General features: G+C 53.3%; 2 protein-coding genes across 2 annotated transcripts in view; both read right to left on the bottom strand.

Annotated features, from left to right (window-relative positions):
• Nucleotides 1-207: 207 nt before the first annotated feature.
• Nucleotides 208-9,302, bottom strand: SRF (serum response factor). The gene is made up of 7 exons (XM_061146756.1): nucleotides 8,502-9,302; nucleotides 6,493-6,759; nucleotides 5,194-5,455; nucleotides 4,528-4,647; nucleotides 3,290-3,481; nucleotides 2,867-2,943; nucleotides 208-2,637 (listed from the first exon to the last, which is right to left on the bottom strand). Exons 1-7 carry the CDS (start codon nucleotides 9,015-9,017, stop codon nucleotides 2,542-2,544), a joined length of 1,530 nt encoding a protein of 509 aa, XP_061002739.1. The 5' UTR covers nucleotides 9,018-9,302; the 3' UTR covers nucleotides 208-2,541.
• Nucleotides 9,303-16,274: 6,972 nt separating this feature from the next.
• PTK7 (protein tyrosine kinase 7 (inactive)) overlaps nucleotides 16,275-19,589 on the bottom strand; it is a 62,556-nt gene continuing 59,241 nt past the window's right edge. Inside the window, exons 18-20 of the mRNA XM_061146754.1 lie at nucleotides 18,997-19,148; nucleotides 18,006-18,184; nucleotides 16,275-17,297 (exon numbers count right to left, since the gene is read on the bottom strand). Coding sequence (XP_061002737.1) covers nucleotides 17,137-17,297; nucleotides 18,006-18,184; nucleotides 18,997-19,148 — 492 coding nt within the window. The 3' untranslated portion in view covers nucleotides 16,275-17,136. The remainder of the gene's footprint in view (nucleotides 17,298-18,005; nucleotides 18,185-18,996; nucleotides 19,149-19,589) is intronic.

Here is a 19,589-nt window from a genome sequence, read left to right as displayed (position 1 = left end):
GTTGACCTAAGGACCTAGCACAGCTGGGGCTGAAGATAAAGGCCCTAACCATCACCCCCGATGTGTTCCTTAAGTCAAATCAGTAGAGTTCAACAGCCCAAAAGCACCCCTTTGCATTTCATTAAACAGACTTGTTTCTCAGAAGGTTTGCGTTCATACCTCCCTCCCTCCCTCCAATATGGGAAAAGAAAGGCAAAGACCCCACAGTCTGTGCACAAAAATGATACATTTATTGAAAGAGTATTTTTTTCTTAATACAAAAGAAAGCTCTGTACATAGGACTGTGACCATGTCCACTATTCCTGGGTCAGCATCCCAGGGGAAGTAGAAACCACTAACATACACACCCCACATTCGCACACACACATTCACTCAGGCACACACACACACACACACACACACACACACACACAGACACACACCCCAGAGCCACCAAGGAAGGGAAACACCAAGGGTCGCTGCACATAAAAATGCCACCTCATCCTTGACGCACGCATGTTCTCCCAAGGCCACGCTCACACGACACACATTATAAGCACTTTGCCTGATTCACTCACTGGGTCTGTCTTTTTGTGGGAAGGAGAGGAGGAATTCATCAAGGTCTCCTCCCCAGTGTGAGGGAGAGGGGAGTGAGTGAGTGATGGTGGAGTGAAAACAAGAGTAGAGAAAAGGGGCTGGGCAGTTGCAGACCTGAGTCCCAAGCTCCCCCACTCTCTGACCCCTGATTTGCCATGCCCCAATCTGTAAGCCACCCATAAGCCCCCTGCTATCTTCTGGGGAAAGCCAGAAAGATGGCTTCCATCGTGGCACCCCAAACTGGGGCAAGACAGCAAAGGAGGTTAGAGGTCCGGAGGTTCTCAAACATGTCGGCAAATCATCCCCATGTTAACTAGACTGTGTGTAAAAACTTCCCCCACCCCTTCACCTAATCACAGAAGCAGGCTTATTTCTACTCAAGGCAGACCTAAGGGGTTAATAAGACTCCACCCACCCCCCAACTGCCCTGTTCTGAAAAAGCTCCCTCTCTGATACAGGTGGTGAAGGTAGGCTCTGACACAGGGTAAAAGACCCTCCCCCTATGTTGGCCCACCCTCAAGATCTACCCCAAAGGGGGCAGAGGGGGTGGGGCACGGCCCCTGTACAAATTACATAAATACTGAGGTTACACTTAGAAAAATAAAGTCATTTTCTTCAAGGCTTTTTGTCTTAATTTTAAAAAGTTACAGTAGCTGCTCACTCCCTGGGAGAGCTGCCATTTCTGGCTCCCCTAACCCCACACTCAGCCCAAGAGCTGCTCCCAATTCTTCTGCCCCCCAATCCTGCCTCTCGCCCCCTCCCAGACCCCACCCTGCTCACTGCAACTTGGGCCCCAGGCAGCTGCAGGCCTGGGGGCGCGCAAGGCTGCAATGCCCATGCGTGTGGCACAAATGAAGTCAGTTGCCTCTGACACCCTCCCACCCCCCACCCACATTTGGTCTCCCTCTTCCCTCTCCCTAGCAACAGCCCTGAAGGGCAAAAAGAGGCCCAGAGCTGTGGGTCACCCTCCCCACCCCGTTGGGGCATGGCCTGAGGGCCCCTCCCCCGGTTTTCTCCTGGAAACAACCCAGGACCGGGCAATCTCCCCCCCCACACTGGCGAGCCCCAAGCTCATGGGGTGGCTCTGTCCCCAGAGGCCCAGCCAGTTCCGGGGAGCCTCAGGGCTCCCCAGGGAAGGGGAGCTTGGGCAGGGAGGGGGACGAGAAAAACGCCATAAAAAAAAGTTAAATATTTTAAAAATATATATTTATAGATTTGTTTTCACTTCGTCTCCTCAAATAAAAAGTTCAAAATCAACTTTAAGTAAAGCAGCTGGGAGGAGAGGGGGGAAGACAGGGGGAGAGGGAACACGGGTGGTTCCCTCCAAGCCAGCAGCCCCTGGAGTTCCGAACGGAGCAGCAGGGCAAGGCAGGGCAGGTCGCCCTGGGAATCTGCTGTGCTGGCGCACAGGCCCCGCTGCTCAGGAGCTGTAGGGGCCACGGGCACGGCTTGAGGGAAGAAGCCCCATCTCCCCAGCTGGCTCTCTGAGGGGCAGGGGGCGGGCTCTTCTGACCCAGCCTGTGGCAGACACGGTGCTGACGTGAGGTCAGCAAGGAGACTGGGGAGAGGCCCCTCCGGCTGCTTCCTCAGGGGGACCCAGTGCCTAGTCCCACAGAGACCTGTGTGTGTGGTGGCGGGGGGGGGGCACGGTCCCATCGGGTAAGCTAATACTCATGGCAAACATGGAGCCAAGCTGGCAAGGGGAGTCTGAGGAGGGAGGGCAGCCCCACCATCAACAGAAATGGGAGGCGGAGCTAGAGCAGGGCAGGGGGCGGGAGGCCGGGGTGGAGGGCAGGCTGGCCCGTTTCTTTGGCTGGAGTGAGAGGGCTCAGTCCTGTGGCTGCCCACGCTCCTCCCCGCCTCCCTCCTGCGGCCCGTCAACATGTGTGTAAAGAAAACGTGAAAAGGCAACAATAAATAAGTGGCGCCGTCCCTTGGGCCATCTGTCCAGGGCGGCAGGGCGGATCAGTCACTCTTGGTGCTGTGGGCGGCGTCCAGGTTCACCACCTGTAATTCGGTGAGGTTGCTGCTGCTCCCGGCCTGCTGCCCTATCACAGCCATCTGGAGGGAAGCGGGTGTGTAAGGAGGAGGTGGGGGGCTGGAACTGACTGGCCAGCACAGGCTACCCGCTGCCTGCCCGCCCGCCCGCCTGCCCACCACCCAGGCCTGACCAGGAAAATAGACGGGCCTCCCGGCTAAGGATCTTGGCTTGGACCACCCTGTAATGAAATACCCCAAGTCAAGATAAAGAAGAGGCTGGCTGGCTGGAATGGAAGGTGCTCCCACCTACCTGGTGAAGCTGAACTGCAGAAACTGGGATCTGCACTGTCCCAGATGGTGCTGTGAGGAACACCTGGGGGACGCCACCTGCACGAGATAACCACAGGAGACTCAAATCACTTGCTCAAGAGAAACTTCCAGATCTTGGAGGTGTGATGGTAAGTGCACAAGTTGACTAGGTGAGTCTCAGATGTAAGTGCCCAAGGGTGAGTGTCCAAATGTGTCAAGTGTGCATGTGAGTGTGGGTGTTCGAGTGTGTGTGCAAGCATCTGTGTGTGTATACATATAGATAAATGTGTGAACATCTGGTTTGGGTATGTGTGAGCGTGTGCATGTGAGTTGAGGGGAGACATGTGAGTGTGTGAGTGTTTGTGTGTGTGTGTGTGAGAGGGAGGAAATGGTCCTCCTTTCTGCAGCCCTGCCCCTGACTCACCTTGCTCCTGGACCTGGCTGTGGGACACCTGCATGGTGGATGGCGCCTGGGAGAAGGCATTGAGCACAGTGAGGCTGCCATCAGCCAGGCCCGAGGTGGGCGCATACATCACCGCATGGGGGCTGGGGTACATCATGTGGCCGCCCACAGTTGTGGGCACAGATGACGTCATGATGGTGGCAGGCAACGTCACTGGCAAACACAGACACACATCAGGGAGGTCGGCACTGGTGCTGACTGAGAGCCCCCATCCCACCCCCAGGAACTCCAGGCCTCCAGAGCCCTCCTGCCATTTCCCAGGTCGAAACCTAGACAAAGCTTCTTCCTCTGTTTCCTGTCATCGACTGAGAAAAGCCTTATTTTTTGCTTGAACACAACCGCACCAACCTTTCAGTGTATCCTATCACATCATTTTATTCGATTATCTATCTGCTTTGTTCCAAGACCCCAAGGCCCTGGGAAAAACAAAGATTACAATGACTGACCCAAGCCAAGGAGACTCAGATACTCTTCTCTGAGAGAGAACCTCCACCCCATTTCTCATCCGTTCTTACTCCTCCTCCCTCTTCCTCAACATGAGGCTAACAGAACCACCTTTTAAACAAGCACTTCTCCAATGTTAAATGTGTGTACAGTCACTGGGGGAATCTTGTTAAAAGTGCAGATTCTGATTCAGTATGTTTGGGGTGAGGCTTGAGAGTCTGCATTTCTATCAAGCTCCCAGGTGATGATGGTCCTCCTTCCACAGACCAAACTTTGTGTAACAGGGTTGCGATTAACAAGAACTTCAAAGTAATTTTATTTTGAAAGTGTCTCATCATTTCTAAAATGACTAGAGACATGGAGGGGACTTATGATTACTCAAAAGCTAGGATACCCTCCCACAAGGAGGCAAGTGCTCTGTAAATACTTCCTGGCAACTGAGCAAATGTGTGTCTGTGGGAAAGGAACTTCTTTCAGGGCCTCAGGCTTTTCACCTGAGTGAGAAGGAGAGTGACCTCAATGGTCCCCAATTTCTTCCTGAAATTCACAGCCCCACTGCAGGGCAGGATTCAAAATGAGCCATCCTCACCTGACTTTCTCATAAGGATTAAGGAAAGGGTTAGTTAACCCAAAAGCGTCAGTCTCCACATTAAGAAATTTGCTGACCTTAGTTACTGGATGGATAATCCTGGGCACCTGCTGCTAGGACTCATGAATGAGGCAGGGCAGGGAGGTGACAGAGTTTCAAGCTATACCTGTCCCGCTGGAGGAGGTCTGCGTGAGGTCTGTGCTGCTGTCGCGAGAGGGAGACGCTTGCTGTGGGGCCTGGTGCACCTGAATGGCCTGCACTGGGACCTGCTGGGCCACTGCCCCACCTGTAAGACACAGAGACTTACTCGTGCTCTGTGCTACCTACCCACCATCTTCACCAAGCACTCTCAAACACCCCCAGGCCCAAGGGGCTGACATTCTATCCCCAACTCCCATCACTGTCCTTCCTGAGAGCCAAAGAGGCCCCTGAGGTCCAGAATCTTATCTCCAGGGACTTCCATACTCTGTTCTTGCCCTTCCCTCTTTCTCCTGCCTCTCCCCTCTTTGATTGACACAGGAGCAGGCACCCATCCATCAAGGACACAATCTGCCTTCCAGTCAAGGCAGGGAAGTGGTAGAATGTCTGCTGTCCCTGTGGCAGTGGGGGCACAGAGCTGGGCTTGCTAGGCAAGACCCGAGTGTATGGTGGAAATTTACTGACAAGGACAGTTCAAGTCCCAGGGGGGAGAGGCATGCCTACCAATGGGACATAAGAGGCTTCTCTCAGGCTCCGGCCCCTGTCCACCCTCCTTCTGAGTCAAAAAAGACCTTCTTCTTGCACCAGCCCTAAACCTACTCATAGCATGCTCAGTTTGCCCCTTGTGACTCACCGGGCATGAGGGTGAAGCTGGTAGGCAGCTGCATGAGGCCTCCGGAGGAAACAGGGCCGCTGCCTGTACTCTTCAGCACAGTCCCGTTGGCACTGCTAACAGCGCTGGGGCTGACGCTAGCAGACACTGGTGCCAGGTAGTTGGTGATGGGAAAGGAGGGGCCGCTGCTGACTTGCATGGTGGTAGAGGTGCTGGGTGCTGTCTGGATGGTGGAGGTGGTACCCGGCAGGTTGGTGACGGTAAACGCCGGCTTCAGTGTATCCTACACCCAGAGTAAAGATGAAGTGGTGAGCCTTTCCCAGATCCTGCTTCTGAGATAGGTTTTTCAGTTTTTCAGGGAACTTAGGGTTTGAGAGCGATCTTGAGGGGTCTGGCAATGAAGCACCAAAGACTATTCATTCAGCAAAATGTCCTGGGAATAAACTAACCCTACCACTAAAAGATTGGGGAGTCTAGAACACTGACTCTCCCCTCAGGGAGCCTTTGTTCTTAGAAGAAGGAGAAAGCCACGAGATGAGAACCAAGCCCAGAGAACTGAGGGGGGTTCAAACCCTGGAGGTGGGTCAGCGCGGGACGTTGGCGAACCAGTGGAGCTCGAAGCCCCTGATTGGCGGAGGCGTTGCTAAGGCAAACAGTGCCGCTTCCTCCGATTGGCCAGTTCGTGAAGAGCCACCCGGAAGGTGGAGCTCCCCAGAGCAGTAAGGGGAGGAAGCCCCGCCCCCCTCCTAACCGGGAAAAGGAAGGGGGAGGCGTAACCAGGGCCGGCATCCCTAACAGCCGAGTGAATACACTCCCTAACGTGCGCAGGCCCGGACATCCTGAAGAGGCAGGCGGCTGGCTAGTAAGGTAGTCACCAGCGTAGCCAATCAGCCGACCTGCTGACAGTGCTGGCTTCCCAGGACCCTGGAACCCATAAGTGCTCCCTTCCTATTCCCGGGCGACCCAGTCAGCCAGGAGGGCAGGGCTAAGCGACGCCCCCGCCCCCAGCAGGGAGACAGCTGGCGGGAGGAATGCAAGAGCCCTGCCAGGCAGGCGGGCTGCAGGCGGGAGGCCGGCGTGGAGCCGGAGCCGGCCTTATATGGGCACGGAGGCCGCCCGCTTATCTAGGGGGCCGGCCTCCTGTCAGGATAGCGAGGATGGACACCTGTACCTTAAGATGCGGGGCACTAACCCGGCTCCACTCCACATCAGTAGGCACCTATCCACCTGTCCAGGCCAAGGGAGAGAGACCCCTTCTTCCCCTCTCTGCTGGTCAGGTCCTTCCCCTTCCATCCCCTCAGACAGGAGACCCAAACACACCTTGGTCTCCCCACTGCTGTCGGACTCCGACACCTGGTAGGTGAGGTCTGTCTCTTCAAAGCCGGTGGCACTCATTCTCTGGTCTGTGGTGGGGTCTGAGCGGGGTGGAGAGTCTGGCGAGTTGAGGCAGGTCTGAATCAGTGCCTTGCCAGTCTCACTGGTGATCATGGGCTGCAGTTTGCGGGTGGCAAAGGTATACACATGGCCTGTCTCACTGGCCACCAGCAACAGCACCTGTGTCCCTGTCAGCGTGGACAGCTCATAGGCCTGGGGGTAGGGGGGAGGAGATGGGTAGAACAGCAAAATGTTTAATCGCTACCTTCCTTGGCTAGTAGGAAAGAGAGGGAAGTACACTATGATCTCAAGTTCCCACTCCCATAATGACCTTCCTCTCCAGTGACTCTAAGGGGGTCCTGTCTGAAGGATATTTGAAGGTTAGCTGAAGAGTAGAAAAACCCCATGCCCCTCCTTTGAGGAACAGCCCCACTGACCAGCAGAGACCCCAAGCAAATAGTCACAGCTCCTGGTGACAGAGCAATTAACCTCAGCAGACACAGAGTGGCCCAGGGAGCTGCCCCTCACTACAGCTTGGTGCCAGAGCCTCACGAAGAGATGGCTCCCACCACCTCCTCACTGTCACAGGGACCAGGATGAAGTCGCTACTACACTAAGTATCACATAGATGTCAGGGATAAGGAGCCACCTAAACTCGAAATGTCCCATATTTCTTTCCAGAAACTGCACAGGCACTAACCTGTTGCCATTTTGTCCTGCTCTATAAGACTCTGCTCCCCCTTTTCACTTTCTTTGTCTTGAGGCAACAGTGTCTGGAGTGATGGGAGACGGCAGCTAGATTAGCAACTACTACCCTGCCATAATACCGACTCGATGGGCACGAGTTTGAGCAAGCTCCGAGAGTTGGTGATGGACAGGGAAGCCTGGTGTGCTGCAGTCCATGGGGTCACAAAGAGTCAGACATTGAGCAACTGAATTGACCCTGCCATAAAGCCAGGAAGGGGCCTTCAAGGATGGCCTCATAGGTGGCATCCTCACTCCCAATAAAGTTCCACAACCCACTGGAAGCAGCCTTGGTTTCTATATGGGATGGATATAAACACCGGCCAATGTTTCCAGAGTTCAAGCTTCTTGTTTCCCAGTTCCTCTGCTTGCATCCCTTCCCGTATCTTCTATAGCCCAAAGACTACTCCTTTCCTCATTCTTTTCAATGGATAATCAGCTAGAAGAGGAGGCATTGCTAGGTACCTCTGCAAACCTCCCCAAACTCCGTGCACTGATTTTTTCCCTAGGGCTGGAAATCCCACTAATGCCAAGGGCAAATGGTTCTGAGGCCTGTCCTGCAGGGAGTGTGCCGGCTTCCAGTAGATGCACGAAGACCCATGGTCATCGCAGGACTTGGTTTCTGATGCTCAGGGTAGCATCCGTTTTCCTGCCCTGTTCCCTTAACTGGGGCTCTTGAGCCCCATTCGGTCATCAGCCCTGCCCGTCCTTCCAACCAGCACCACTCTAGCGATGCCCACCTTCCTCCCACACATGTTCGCTCATTGTTGTTATAAAGATCCAGCCTCCTCTTCCCCATACCTTCTCATCTGTTCCCCGCTTTTCCGGCGCCTTCCCCAGAACACCAGAGAGCACTGGACCTACTGACCCCTCGGTCTCATTCACCACCTCCCCGGGAGTCCCGCAGCCTCCCATCACCACTCTTCACTCCTCCGCTCTGCAAGGGCCCGGTTCCTCTCTCTCGCCCGTCACTCCCACCTCGGCGCCTTTCCTCGCTTTTCCGGACCTTCGCGGCATCTCCCCTCTCCCCACATTTCCCTGGCGGCCCCTCCCCTTTCACCCTCCCGGGGCAACAGTCAACCCCTCCCACACACCTCCTGCGGACTCGCCGCCTCTCACCTCCGCCTCGGCTCTGCCTTCCTCCCGGGCTCCCCTTGCGCGTCCCCACCCTCCCGGGCTCCCGTTGGCCGGCCAGCCTCCCAGCCCGGTACCTTCTTCATGATGCCCGTCTTCCTCTTGCTGAAGGTCGTGTAGCGCCGCAGCTTGTTGTCGATGAACTCCATCTTGATCTTCACGCGGCCCCGAGTCTTCTTACCCGGCTTGGCCCCGCTCACCGCGCCGCTCACTGGCCCGTAGCCCCCCGTGGCCGCCGCCGCCGCCTCAGGCCCACCGACCACCACACCGAGCTCCATCTCGCTCAGGCTCCGCTTCAGGCCGCGCCGCTCGGCGCCCAGCTCCTCCTCTTCGCCCGACTCCGAATCACCCTCGCTGCCGCTGTAGAGGGCCCCCGCGGTGGGCGCCGGGGTGGTTGTCGCTGCTGCTGCAGCCTCCCGCTCAAGGCGGCCCGGCCCGAGCCCTGCGCCGTTCCCGGGGACCCGGCCCCCGTTAGCCCCTCTAGTCCCGCCGCCTCCACCGCCCGGCCGCCCCGTCGGCGTCCGGTTCAGGCTGCCCCCCAGGGCTGAGCCCCGGCCCAGCGCCGCCGCGGCCCCAGCTTGGCTCGGTAACATGGCGCTCAATGCAGGAGGGCGGACGGGCAGTCAGCGAGGAATCGGAGCCGCCGCCGCCGCCGCCATCGGCTTCCCGGCTCAACCCGGTGCTCCCGCTGCTGCTAATGCCGCTATCGCTGCCGCCGCTACCGCTGCGAACCCGGGGCCCCTGCACGCCCGGGCCGACCTGGGCCCTCACTTTCCTGCCCCTGTGGCCCGGGTTGCCCCAGGCCGCGCGGAGCGCCCCCTGTCCGTACGCTAGGGCGGCGCGCCCGGCGGCCGTCAGCGTCCCCCGGGGGGCAGGGGCTGCCGGCCGCGGCCGAGACGGCGGGTGGAGGGGGCCGGGACCACGCGCTGGCGGCGAGGGATCCCCCGACCCTTCCCCCCATATAAAGAGATACAATGTTTCCTTTTATGGCGAGGCCGCTCCTTATATGGTGAGCCCCTGCACCCCCGCCCCATTGGTCCGCGGTTCCGGCACCTCCGCTCCCCATTGGCCCACAGGGGGCGCTTATTTGCATAGACATACCGAACTCGCTGCTGTCATCCCGCGTCAGACGGCGACTCCAAAAGGGGAGGAGCCGACGCCTCTTAAAGGAACAGGAGAGGAGGTACGACTCCGCCCCCCTGGCCAGAGAATGGTAGAGAGAATTGGGAGGAACCTGCAGAGAGGAAGCCTGGAAGAGCACTGGAGCGCAGTCTTGCGGAGAGGGAGCCGCACTGGGAACTCGGCGCTGCAAGGGCTGGAAGCCAACCAACACTGGGATAGTCCCTGAGTGGATTGTGTGGATTGCAGTAAATTATATGCAGCCCAAATTCCCAGGGAGTGCAGGGATTAGAGCACTTCCCCAAGCCTTCCTGAGGGAGTCAACGTTACTGGCCGAGCCGAGGAGGCTTGGGTCCCCGCTGTCCAGACTTGTCGCGCCGCGCGGCCTCTCGGCTCCACCAATTCCCCTCCCCCCAGCCACTTCCTTTCCCTTTCCCTCTCTTTTCAAGGAGACGACACTTTCCCACCAGGACGGCTCCCCTCTCCTCATTCATCATTCTCTATACTGGTTGCGGGGGGCGGGGATCTTTGGCAGACGTACATCTGGAAAAGACCCGGGGAGACAGTCGGCCTCCCGGTCGCCAATGGGGGCTGGGAGGAGAGATGAAGATCTGTGAAGACTTCCAGCTGCGGGCTGGACTGGGGGAGGGGATGGTCCCAGGGATAAAGCCCACCCCCAGCCAGTGCAGAGGCCTGGGAAAAAGTGTAGAGGAGCAGAAAGTTTAAGCAAGCAAGTGCACACACGCGCGGCACACACACACACACAGACACTGCAACACATACAGTGCAACACACACACCAACAAAGTTTAAGCAAGTGCGCACACGCGCGGCACACACACACTGCAACACGCACAGTGCAACACACACACCACGCGCACACACAGTGCAACACACAGACACACGCACACACAGCCTTCTCTTGAAAAGCCCATGGTGGGGGGCGGGGCGGAGTTAGACTGGAGTGCTGCAAAACCCAGGTTTACAGTCTGGGTCTGGTTCTTAACTACAAGGCAGTGAAAGTGACTTGAACTTCACTATTACAGAAATTATTGAAATCTGAAAGTTGCCTCTTCCTAGCCCTGCTCCTGGAAATAAGTGTTTGACCTCTCCAAACTCCACATGACTTCACTGTTGGTACCCATTCCTCAAGGTTCTTAATAAAGATGAGATGAGATACAGATTAAAGTGCAGTGGTGGTCCAAGTGGTGAGGTAATCACCTTATGTTTAAGGCGATTGGGAGAGAGTGATGATTCCCACCTTAAAATTACTGTTAAGATTAAATAAAGCAGTCGGTGGTGAATCAAGTAGTAGTGATAAGTATATTTAGTATATATTTAGTATACTGCAATTTAGCATACTGCATCCAGCATGTAAATTATTATTAATTTAATGGGTCTCACACACACAAAAAAAAACAAGAGTAAATATTCTTGTTTACTTCTCTTTGCATTATTTTTAGTTTGAACAATATAAAGTTGCCATTTTATAGGTCGAGGGTGGGATACTGTTGATTTCATATGGTTCAATGTGTGTGTACTAGATGACAATGTCAGCTGCATATCTTACTGTGAATTGCAATCCAAGGACTTTGAATAATACTGAAATTAAGTATGTTCAAGATTTGTGAGCTATCATGTGTATATATACATACATACATGCACAAACATAACTAAAAACACAGCTTGTTCATTAAACCCCAAATACAGGAATTAAGAGCCCTCCTCATCCCCCTTTCCTAATAGTTTTTTAAGGAGTTTTTTTCTTCCTCTTTTCCTAATTTACTCCACACAACAGGTAGTTAAACATATGGAATGTGTTAGCTCAAGAGGAAGAACAGGTCAAATAGATAAATAGGTTCCAGACAGGCTTCAGGGGCCACAAATGGCTGCTTGGGATTTGTCTTGAGCTTCACAGTCTTACAACCACAGCCATTGGGATTCATTCTCACCTGGCTTCTAAATACTTTTCTGTTTGAGATGCCTAGTTTAGGCACATGAAGGGTTCTCAGCAGAGAACCACAGCTGTCTGCCTTGTCCACAGCGAAGGGGGTCCACAAGGAGCATGCTCGGCTTCCCTTCACAGGTTTACGGGTCCCCCATTTCACCCAACCCCAGTGTTAGTGGCATCACGAGTATTAGTGCCACAGCTCCTGCGCCTGCTTGCCATGGCTTCATCTTCATGACCCTTTGTAACGAGAGCTGGGGGGGCAAGGGGGAGGAGGGAGTAGACCTCCACCCACACCACATTACTGCAGGTTCAGGAAACAAAACTGCTGATTGTTGGATAAAGCTAAAGTGAAAACTGGTTCAGGGACCTTCCTGGTGGTTCAGTGGCTAAGATGCCACACTCCCAGTGCAGGGGGCCTGGGTTTGATCCCTGGTCAGGGAACTAGATACCACATGCTACAAAGAAGATCAAATATCCTGCCTACTGCAACTGAGAACTGGTGTAGTCAAATTTAAAACAGACAAACACATGATTTTAAAAAAAAAACTGGTTCATAAGTGTGTTTTGTTTCAACCACAGAATATTTTCAAATCAGGATATTTTACATAAAAATCTGAACATACAGCCTTTCTAAAAAAAAAATTGGAATTTTTAGCAACTCTGGACCTACATGACCACAAGAGCACAACAGGCTGGAGGGCAGCTGAATGATGGCCATAGAAGAGGCGTTTGCTCTCAGATTCCCCACAGACTCCGCACAGCCCACTGAACTCAGATAAGTCCCCTTCCTGGCCTCCCTGGAATGTGAGTTTGGTGCCTCTCCGATAAGGCTTCGACCGAAGTAGCCCCCTGTCCATCCAGACCATGAAGGACCTCCAGAAGGGCATCAAGATTCCAGGCAGCTCCCCTCATTCTATGCCATTCCTACCTGACCTTTCTTTCTTCCGATTTTTATCACCCAAATAAAATCAGAACAAACTTAAGATTGCTTTAAAGAAATTGCTATCACAAAAGAAAAAGAAAAATTGCTAACACTCTAAAACTATTTTCATGGAACTTCCCTGGTGGCCCAGCAGGTAAGACTCCCAGCTCCCAACACAGGGGCCCTGGCTCCATCCCTGGTCAGGGAACTAGATTCTACATGCCACAACTGAGTGACCAGCGCAGCCAAATAAATAAGTTGGGGGAAAAAATTGTTTTCAGATTTCCCTGGTAGTGCAGTAGATAAGAATCTGCCCGCCAGTGCAGGGGACACAGGTTTGATCCCTGGTCTGGGAATATTCCACATATAGTGGAGCAAATAAGCCTGTGCGCCGCAACTACTGAAGCTGCGCTCTAAAGCCTGCAGGCCACAATTACTGAAGCTGCTGCGCTCGAGAGCCTGCGCTCTGTAACAAGAAAAGCCACCACAATAAGAAAACCTGTACACTGCAAGGAAGAGCAGCCCTCACTTATGGCAATTAAAGAAAGCCTGCACGAAGCAGCGAAGACCCAGCGCAGCCAATAAATAAAATTGTTTGCATTAGGGATTAACCTTTACACAGGGATTCTTAACTTCACATAGAAGAAAAGAGGTCTCAATGGCAGTGTCAGTGGGAATGAAAAGGTCATGAGTCAGTGTCCCCAGGAAAAGTCAGGACAGCCACGCTGCAAACACTCATTGTGCTTAACACCGGAAAGTGGGCTTTGGGGACTAGAGGAATGTGTTTTTTGCTTTATACAAATCTGTACCACTTGACTTCTTCCATGATCACATTACTTAAAAAAATTTTTTATTTGGCTGTCCCGGGTCTTAGTTGTGGCACTTGGGATCTTTTAGCTGCAGCATGTGGTATCTTTAGTTGCAGCATGCAGGATCTAGTTTCCTGACCAGGGATGGAACCCAGGGCCCCTGCACTGGGAGCACAGAGTCTTAGCCACTGGACCACCAGGTAAGTCCTCAGTATCACTTTTATGCAAAAAGAGTTTTCCCTTAAAACTAAGCAAAGGCAGAAACAGAGTATAGACAGAATAAATGGATCTTGGTGATAAGCTGCATGGAGAGCTCAAAGAGGGCTCACGATGGGTTGAGATTCTAAGTAAGGATGACTCCTCTATAAACCATGGTACCAACAATGGAAACAGGGAACTTGGCTGGAGAAACAGGTTTGAGAGAGAGGTTAAGTTCAGTTTGGGCCCACGGAAACAGGTAGAGAGAAATTCCCTGTTAGAAAAAAGGGAGTTTGAGTCTGAAGCTTGAGGTAAAGGCTGGAATTGAAGCTAATGCCTTGGGAACTGTCCACACTGGAGGGCCAATTAAAGCCACACGAGGTAAGAGGAGATTCCTGAGGCTGAGAATGTAGAGAAAAGAAGGCCAAGGACAGAAACGAGGAGAACAGCCATCCCTGAAGCAGGCAGAAGAGGGAAGCCACAGCCAGGGCTGTAGAAGGCCTGGTTAGAGAAAGTGTACATGGGGTACCATCACCAAAGGCAAGACAGCAGAGTTCAAAAAGGCAGATGTGGGGGCTTCCTGGTGGTCCAGTGGTTAAGAATCCACCCTGCAACACCGGGATGTGGGTTCAATCCCAGGTTGGGCAACTAAGATCCTACATGCCGTGGGGCAACTAAGCCCGAGGGTGCCATATCTACTGAGCCTGAGCACCACGACTAGAGAACCCACACCCCACACTGAAAGATCCTGCATGATACAATGACGCAGCACCCCAAAAAGGCGGGCATAACCGGCTGTGTTAGCGGCTGTAGAGCAGTCAAAGACGACCAGGTTAGAAGAGGCTCAAGTGATGAATGACCTTCTAGTGTACTGCCTTCCCAGAATTTCAACCACAGGAGATAATTTTTAACATTGCAAACTGGGGTGAATTCAATTATTGCACCCACTTTTCACACCTGTGTTGGAATGAGATATCCACATCCTTTCTGGTGCTGGTGTTGGGTTTGGACTTGTGACTTGCTTTGGCTGGTAAAATGTTAAGACACTTACACTTTTTAAATGTGCTAACATGGGACCTCTCCAGGGGTCCAGTGGTTAAGACCTGCCAATGCAGGGGACTAAAGTTTGATCCCTGGTCCGGGAAGATTCCACATGTCTTGGAGCAACTAAGCCCAAGCACCACAACTACTGAGCTCACACTTTAGAGCCCATGCTCTGCAACAAGAGGAGCCACCACAATGCCCATGCACCACAGCCAGAGAGCAGTCCCCACTTGCCACAACTAGAGAAAGCCTGAGCGTAGCTACGAAGACCCAGCACAGCCAAAAACAAACAAATAAATAAATGTGCTGGCATGATCTGATGGGGCTTCTTGTGCCCCTGCTCCTGCATGAGAGCATGGCATGGGGCCAGGAGAGTAGACCCAAGCCAGACCTACAACCTGGTGCCAAGCCTGGGTGAATGCAGCTAAGTCCAGTCAAGACCAAGCAAACCTCACCACCTTGCAGACTGCGAGTGAGGAAAATAGATCATTCTTGTGAGATGTGGGGTTTTTTATGCAGAAGCACCACTGCAATAACTGAGACATAAGCGAACACACCCAAACACATACCAAATAAAACACACAAAATTCTGTAAAACAATACTTACCCATAAGCTATACAATGTACTCTGACAGTTTTTTACTACATTTCTTTTTTTTTTTTTTAATGCTGGTTGCAACCCACAGTTTGAAAAACACAGTTCTAGATAAATTGCTCTGGATTTTTTCACTGCAACACACGAGGATGTACCACACTGTATATTCACAAGAGTGGGTGACCTCACGGAAACTACCTTGCCTTCCAAATGTGTGAACATGGGACAATAACATCTGGCTAACAGAGTGGTCGAACAAATTCAATATGAGATAACGCATATTAAGTGCTTAGCAAAGTGACTGGTACAAAACAAGTATTTAATAAATATTACCTATTCTTTTTAAAAATATTTTTTTATTTATTCAGATGTGCCAGGTCTTAGGTGTGGCATGTAGGATCTACTTCCCTGACCAGGGAGCGAACCTACGTTGGGAGTGTGAAGTCTTAAGCCACTGGATCACCAGGGAAGTCCCAGCTGTTCATTACTGAAAAATCTGGTGAGGAACAACAGGAACCAGAACAATTTCAGAGGTCAGGACTCATTTCTTTTGGATGGGAAACCATGCTGAAGCTCCAATCTGGGAGAGGGTAACTGATGACATGAGAGGTCTGGGCAATGAAGAGCCAGGAATCAAACCAGCTGAGGCTGAAAGCTCTGGAGCAGTGAGGCATTAAGTGCATCTTGGCTCAGTCCTGTCTCCTTCATCACCTTCCTAGAGTCTTGAAGGGATTCAGAGACCTGAAGGTATCATTAACTCCTCCTATCCCACCCTCACTAGTGCCCTCCTCACACGTCTACACTCACCATCTGAATGTGAGTACGTGGTCAGCCAGCAGAGAATAATTAGTTGGCATCAGAAAGCAACATAGGATCAGAGGAATGAGATGGCCTCGCCTCCTCTGAGCCCACATTCTCAACTGCTCCTTGAGAGAATTGGTGGTTGAGTGGTTAGGACTCCACTTTTTCACTGCCATAGCCCAGGTTCAATTCTTTGACTTGGGAATTAAGATCCAAAAGCTGAGCAGCATGACCCCCCCAAAAAAAGTTTCCAACTGCTCCACACACCAGAGACCAGAACCAGTGTCTTCCAGGTATCCGTGCCCTAGCACTCCCATGCCAGACTCCGAGAAGGCACACGGTTCTTTCTGATGTGTTGGGGGGGAAGGAGGTACATCATTTATGGACAACGGTAGGGAGTGAGCCTCAGAAGCAGGTTGTAAAAAAGGCTTCTTTATTGAGAGCAGCGAGTGTAAAAAAAAAAAAAACAAACAAAAAAACCCAAAACAAACGAACAACAACAATAAAGGTGTGAGGCAGGGGGGGCCACCATCCTGTCTCCTCCAGGACCAACCCCCATCTTCCATGCCCTCCCACCCCGCGCTGCAATTACATACAAAAGCCGCCCATGGTGCATACAAAAAAGGGCGGGTTATATAGTGTCAAAAGCTCCTGAAAACTCCTTCATCTGCCAGGCACTTAGGAAGAGGAAAGGAGAGAAGGTGGGGGGAGGAGACGCGGGGCTGGGTTGGGGCTGGGTCAGAGTCCACGTGTCCAGGGGGGAGGACTTGCTGGCCGTGTCCTCCACAATCCAAGTGCAGACCCCAAAGTGGGTCCTGGGGAGCCAGAACCACCCAGGACTTGAGTATATTAAGGAACTCCATTGAAGCCAGCTCACCCGCAGCCCAGTACCACACACCCTCACCCAGCCGGCATGAAGTTGGCAGGTGGGTGGCAGAACTGGACCTGGACAAGGGAAGGAGACCCAGGCCAGAAATTGGGGTTACCTGAGGCACCCACACTGTCCCTGATGGGGGTACGGGTGGCAGAGAAAGCTGCCCAGACCAAGGCCCCAGCTACCCAGTCTGGGTCCGAATCAGCCTCTCCGAAGAGCTGAAGGTGGGGAAGAGGAAGAAAGCCCAGGCCCTGCCAGTCCTCAGCAGTGCCTGGGGTGCCAGGGCGGGGCCCCTGGGGCCCAGGAGGACTGGGATCTAGCCCCTCATGCTGCGGGCACCCCCCAGGAAGTCCTCCCCTGCCCACGCCATCCTGAGGCACAGCCTGCCTGGGCTCCCTCCTCACGGCTTGCTGTCAGCTGGGCTGTCTCCCAGGGTGTTGGCGATCTCGCTGAAGGAGGGCCGATCCTTGGGGCTGAGGGCCCAGCACCGCTGCATCAGCCGGTAGAGCTTGGAAGGGCAGCCCTCAGGCTGCGGGAGTCTGGCCTTCCCAGCCTGCAAGTCTGCAGAAAGATGGGAAGAGGGGTAGTCAAAATATTTAACCACCTGTCCAATACTCGGTGGGCTTTCCAGGTGGTTCAAGGGTCAAGAATCCACCTGCCAATGTAGGGAGACACGGGTTTGACCCTTGGGTTGGGAAGATCCCCTGGAGTAGGAAATGGTAACCCGCTCCAGCATTCTTGCCTAGGAAAATTCCATGGACAGAGAAGCCTGGCGGGCTACAGTCCATGGGGTCCCAAAGAGCTGGATGTGACTGAGCAGGCATACATGCCAACACCCTGCAGAGCCTGCAGTTCCCAAAGGCGGCCACGAGAGGGAGACTCAGGGGCACTGGACAGTGCGGGTGAGAAAAGATTCAAGCAGTTCTTAGCAAGTATCTTGCAACTAAAGGGAAGGGCCTTCCCTGGTGCCAGTTCCCACTAACGGGTGGGGGCAGGGTCCACGCTGCGCAAGCAGCAGCCAGTGCACAGGGGCTGAAGTGGGGTCAATGGGCAGGCATCAGAGTGGCTAGAGTGACGACGACAAGGACAAGGGCTATTTACCAAGTGGTATGAATGTGTGTTGGAAATCTCACAAGGGGAATGGCCACATCCATACACCTGCAGACACCAGCCCCGAGGGGAGGCAGGCTGAACCAGCCCCAGGACCCCGAGTAAGCTCTCCACCTAGAGAACACGGTGAACTGTTCCCTGGAAATACAGGCTGCCTACCTGCCAGCACCTCGTCGTCTGCCTGCCCACCATGGGGCATCTCCCCGTGGGTGAACACCTCCCACATCAGCACGCCGAAAGCCCAGACATCAGACTTGGTGGAGAAGTCACCCTCCAGGATGGCCTCGGGGGGCATCCAGCGCAGGGGCACCCAGGCCTGGCGGAAGTGGTAGTACTCACTGCGGGACAGGACACAGAGGCAGTGGGGTGGGGAGAAGGGCAGAGTCTGGGACCTCAGCCTCACCCCAAGGGTCTGGGTCTCACACCCGGGCTGGAGCCCAAATTTCCTCTATCAAGGCATTCTGAGAAATTGGAAACATTTTTGTTCAGCAAGGGGTAGGGGCATACACACACCAGATGAAATCTAGAGGCATCCGTCTGGGGTCTGATGGTTAAAAAATTCCCTTAAGAATCAGACTTTGCCCAAATATCAGTATTTTTAAAAAGTTTCTAATCATACGTACTTTATTAGTTTAAAAGTGTGAAAAATGCATGTGTTAAGTGGAAAGAAATTTTAAGGAGCTTTACCAGTGATAAACCAACCATGACTAAAGTAACAGCCAGACGAACCGTGGTGAGTCAGAGCTCAGATGACTCGGGGTGTGGGGGGGTTCCCGGAGGCACTATGTAGCGTGTATTCCAGAGTGATCTCTGGCTGTGGGTGCTGAGCTTTAAGTCTTAGGCTTAAAAACAATAATGACTGAATTCAGGAAGTAACAGAGGGAACACTATGAATAGTTAAATTATATAGAAACTGTTATAAAGTTTGACTAGTTATTCTTTTTAAAGATGTATAATTTTTTACCACTAGAGAAAAGCGTAAGGTCAGGGAGCTGAGGTCTACTGGCTGGGGTGCATCTGCAGGCTTGGGAGAGGGTGGGAGGGGTCTGGGCCCCCCTCCCCCAGGCCCTCCAGCTTTGGACTGAGCCCCTCCCCCGGCCCAGCTGTGTCTGCCCTCTGCCCCTCGCCAGCCCCCGGCAACGCCCCCTACCTGTTGTACACGTCCTTGCTGAGCCCCAGGGCCGACACCTTCACCTGTCTCTGAGCGCTGACCAGGCAGTTGCGAGCAGCCAGGTCCTTGTGCACAAAGCGGTTGTTGGACAGGTGCTCCATGCCCAGGGCCACCTGGGTGCACAGGGCCACCTGGAAGGAGACAGGGGCCGTCAGAGCAGCCCAGGGCCGGGGGCTTCGGGGGCTGCCCTTGACACTGCCCTGGTGGGGTCTCAGGGCCGCTAATGCGATGGTTAGGAAGCCCCAGAGCAGAGGCCCAATAGCCTGTTTCCTTCTCATAAAAGGACCTGCCTCCCGGGTCCTTGGAAGAACTGAATTTAATGAAATGAAGTGCTCCCCCCACGCACAGCAGGTGCTAGACTACGTGTGAGTGGCAGACGCAGCGGCAAGAACAAACGGTAACCAGCTGCTGAATGGAAAAAAAAAAACTATAATATTAAAAAACAATCATATATGTGTATAAAATTTGTGTATAAGTGAAAGTAGATACACACACCCACATACATACACCGACTGGTTGCCTCTGAGAAGGGGGACGGCAGGCTGGAAAGAGAAAGTAGGGAAACTCCGTTT

The sequence above is a fragment of the Dama dama genome, chromosome 7, assembly GCF_033118175.1.
Source record: "Dama dama isolate Ldn47 chromosome 7, ASM3311817v1, whole genome shotgun sequence".
Taxonomy (NCBI): Eukaryota; Metazoa; Chordata; class Mammalia; order Artiodactyla; family Cervidae; genus Dama; species Dama dama.
Note: the sequence above shows the minus strand (reverse complement) of the source record. Positions and strands in the feature narration are given on the sequence as shown.

Excerpts from the sequence above, each read along its gene's own strand:
- SRF (XM_061146756.1), bottom strand. The coding sequence starts at position 9,017 with ATGTTACCGAGCCAAGCTGGGGCCGCGGCGGCGCTGGGCCGGGGCTCA. Across the intron at positions 3,482-4,527 it reads GACCTCCTCCAGCGGGACAG|TGACGTTGCCTGCCACCATC; the intron begins GTATAGCTTGAA and ends TGTGTTTGCCAG. Across the intron at positions 2,944-3,289 it reads CAGCCAGGTCCAGGAGCAAG|GTGGCGTCCCCCAGGTGTTC; the intron begins GTGAGTCAGGGG and ends TATCTCGTGCAG.